This window comes from Punica granatum, chromosome 1 (genome assembly GCF_007655135.1).
Source record: "Punica granatum isolate Tunisia-2019 chromosome 1, ASM765513v2, whole genome shotgun sequence".
NCBI classification, from domain to species: Eukaryota; Viridiplantae; Streptophyta; class Magnoliopsida; order Myrtales; family Lythraceae; genus Punica; species Punica granatum.
This window is the reverse complement of record NC_045127.1, coordinates 40074518-40078194: the sequence shown is the minus strand read 5'-3', so window position 1 is coordinate 40078194 and position 3677 is coordinate 40074518. Positions and strand designations below refer to the sequence as shown.

The 3677-nt window shown below is 41.0% G+C and overlaps 1 protein-coding gene across 1 annotated transcript; it reads right to left on the bottom strand.

The window, feature by feature from the left end:
- Window positions 1-421: 421 nt before the first annotated feature.
- LOC116205985 (Golgi apparatus membrane protein TVP38-like) lies at window positions 422-2969 on the bottom strand (the record flags this gene model as incomplete). The annotated part of the gene is made up of 4 exons (XM_031538706.1): window positions 422-1398; window positions 1529-1746; window positions 2122-2358; window positions 2742-2969. Coding segments are annotated over 4 exons (846 nt in total), but the record flags the coding sequence as incomplete, so codon positions are not given.
- Between the last annotated feature and the right edge of the window lie 708 nt (window positions 2970-3677).

Sequence of the window (3677 nt, the reverse complement as noted above, 5' to 3'; positions counted from 1 at the left end):
ACTCCTTCCATAAATGCTTTTATCTTGACTTCCTAGATTTGATAATTTTCTCCATCGAAAACTGGTGGAGATATGTTTGAGAATCCAGGCACGGATGCAGCCATACTCACAACCCTTAAGATCTTCTCAATGCGTTGATACCACTGTTATTTTTTGAACTCTCACACTCTCTATATCTCTCAAACACTCAATACAATGAAATCTCTATTGTTTCTTGTACTTGAAGGATTTCACAGTGCTTGCAGTTATGCAACACTTAACACAAAAAGAAGAGAAGAACAGAAGATAGAGTGGATGATGAACGATTTTTTTATTTAATGATTCACCATTACAGAAACCTTTCAATCACTTCTTAGATATAAATAGATAGAAACAACTACTAACTATTTCCTATGGCTAGTTATTTTGAAATTCAAACACAAACACACTAACTTAAGTAACTATCAAAAGAAGAGCACAACGACAAGAACGTGACTAAGGTTAGTGACTGGTCCATGCTTCTAACATTTTCACCTTCTAATAATTATTTCAAGAACCAATGAAAATGAAAAATTTCTATCCGAATCTCAATTTTAATTGCCTCCCCTGTTCCTATTCTAATTCTCTCAATTTTAAGCTTCCGAAATATCCCTTGAAGCTAAAGCGGGAGAGCTTGTAGAACCTCACATTTCACAATCACTTGGAAGATTATTGTGAAAACCCATTTTTCCCTTGGCACAACAGAAAGGGCAGCGAAAAGGTTGAGCATTCTTTGTTAACAATGACCTTGCATTGCATTATCGACAAGAGCAGGCAAAGTTTCAGTGACGGACCAAAAGGAAAATTTCTAAGTCGTACAATTTTGTTCATCTGCAGTTCTAAAGGTGTGTTGTCAGGGAACTGTAATAAATAAAGCATTCCCTTTCCGTTTCAAGGAGTTTGCACATTGTCCTGTCAATGGTCTTCCATCTCTCAGTTCCAATCTCTTATCTAAACTCCGAATTTTATCGGAAAAATAAGCGTTCTCGATGCTCCAAATGCCAAGATGCATGTTGATTGATTTACGAGGCAAAATGCGTAACACTGGTGCCCCAAACCCAAAAATTCATGGTTCTTGTCGATTGATTTATGTTTTCTTGCTCATTTTCCACAGTCCATGAATCCTTTTGCCATTTCCATGTCGCACCATAGAACAAGCCTGCTGAACTAAACCGAATCAATGCCTTCTCTACTCCAATAGTGACTCCTCTTCCTGTTCATGTTCTCTCCGCCATGGATCGTCTCATCATTACCCAAATTCCAACCAATACCATGGCAACTAAACCTGCGCAGAACCCGAAAGTATTGAACGTTGCATGTGGCTTTCCCAGGACTTTCTTGTCGTCTGCTGCCTCTGCGAGTGCCCGCATTAGAATCCCACTGTTGAGAAACATATACTCGATCGAGTTAGCAATATGAAACGAAAACGATGATTGAATTTCACAAATAAACTGGAAAATTTGTTTCTAATAGAATTTATCTGTATAATAATAGTTCCAATTTACTGTACCTGTAGAGTGACAAGAGAACTTCGTGGATGGTCCCCACCAATGACCCGAGCAAGTACGGACTGTATGCGATGTCAGCAGCAACAACAGCATAGTTGAAAAGAACATACGGAAACGGAGATAATCTGATGAGCATGACAGCTTTAAACTGATGAAACCAACTCCCTTCACCTGCTGATCTTAGCACAGAAGCTTGTTCGGGATATTTCTCCAGCCATTTCTGCATCATAAGTCGTTGCAAAATGAGTATGAAAGATGTTATGGAATATCTATCAGGGAAAGTTGGTTGAGTGGATGCTCTCACTAGATTAAAGCAAGTTTTGCTGATTAGTTCGCAAATTTTCTTAAGAGATTGTTTCAATGAAACATTTTTCATGTTTTCCATGTGGATATAGCTGGATTTTCTCTCAAAACTAAGACTTTTGCCGGCCATTTCTAGCATTCCAACAGCTAGATTCCGATCCATCCACCGGTAGCCGAACTCAGGTAGCTGCTTTGAAACAATTTCAGAATTGATCCCGAAAGCAAGTCTTGACAATTTTTGGAAGGAGAAACAGGCACCTGAATATCTGACAAGCAGTGTTAGCCAACTCACATGGACTTTGAGTTGAAACCGAGAGCCGATGAAATAGGGTAACGTAATGCCTATCGCCACTCCAGCCATGACTAGTAAGAAACCGAACCCGTACCCGAAGGACAACCCAGCCACCCACATGGATGGTGAAGTCGGCAAAAGAATGGTGGGGAATAGCGCAATGGAAGCAAAGATTACGAATGCTAGTACCGGAGCATCGAGAGTTCGCGTCTCCCACTTTGTAAACGGGATCACCACCTACAAAAATTAATGGAGGTTTTATCATAACCATATATGTACAGATCAATCCAAAAAAGTTAGATCCAAGATCGATCAATGCGGCCACTCCATGATATCATATTCACATGTTCCAGCCCGATTGGTATTCTTGAAAACAGTGAAAATTCAACATCATTAACACCTCTAAGCAACAATTCCTTTGCGTGCTAATTTATTCCATGTCCAGCAATACCAGAATTATGAAACGCCGCTAATTTCTCTATGTTTCGTACTTCGGGCTGAGATCTCGTTCGATGGTTGATGAATTCAGTAACGAAAAAACAAACGATTTTCATTATTTGTGCTTCACGAAAAACGAAATGACGTGCTGCATGGGATTAAATTATTACTGGATTGATTACCTTCTTTATGATGAGGGGTCCAACCCATTTCGACAGAACAACGACGAAAAGACCCGCTAAGCTGCATAATGCGATCACCTTAGCCCACCACCACCCCCCGTACTCCTCGGGTTTGGAACTGCGGCTTCTCCGTTCACACACCGGTTCAAACCTTCCTCCACACGTATATAGTCCCCATTTGCAATCCCCATCGTCTCTGTTTGATCCTAAGCCGATGAGATGAGAAACCAATCAGGATCGGAGACATGCAACATCGTTTCCTCCGTTTCCGCTTCGGATTCTTCTGGCTTAATGTTTTGTTTCTTTTACTTTTCCAAATGATGTAATCCCTTGAGATTTTCTCGGCAATAAACAGAGCAAAAAGACGGAAAGGAAACGGAGCTTCCGTGGAGTTGGCTGCGTTGGGGTTGGCCGAGTATTTTGGCGGCAAATATTAATAGGAAGCTAATCCAACGCTGTTATCTCTGTTGCTATTTTGGCTAACGAAGGGATCCGTTATTGTCCATTTACTAAAATTCTTCTACATACGAATTAGTTAGCTGCTATCCATGTGCTGTTACAATCCCATTGGATATTTTTTTCATTTGCTACATTCTTGTAGACCAATAAGAATAAGAGGGAGATGAATGGGATGGAAGAATTAGTCTACTTTTTTAAGGAGTGATACATTAATTAAGATCCACAAAAATTTGCCACAAAGGAAAGGGGGCTGGCGGTGGTTGGAATTCTTTCGATTCAGACGGTGTGGGTGTCTCGATGGTAGCCGCTTGCCCCATGTTGAGGTGGCCGGCTCCATAGAATTTGCAGTTAGCGAACTCCAAAATTTGGGATTCCCTCGATTCCGATCTGTGGGGTCATGATCGCTACCACCACCCTCACAATTGGGATCACTGACAACCTCTATAAACACCGACAACCTCGATTGTGGAGGTGGTG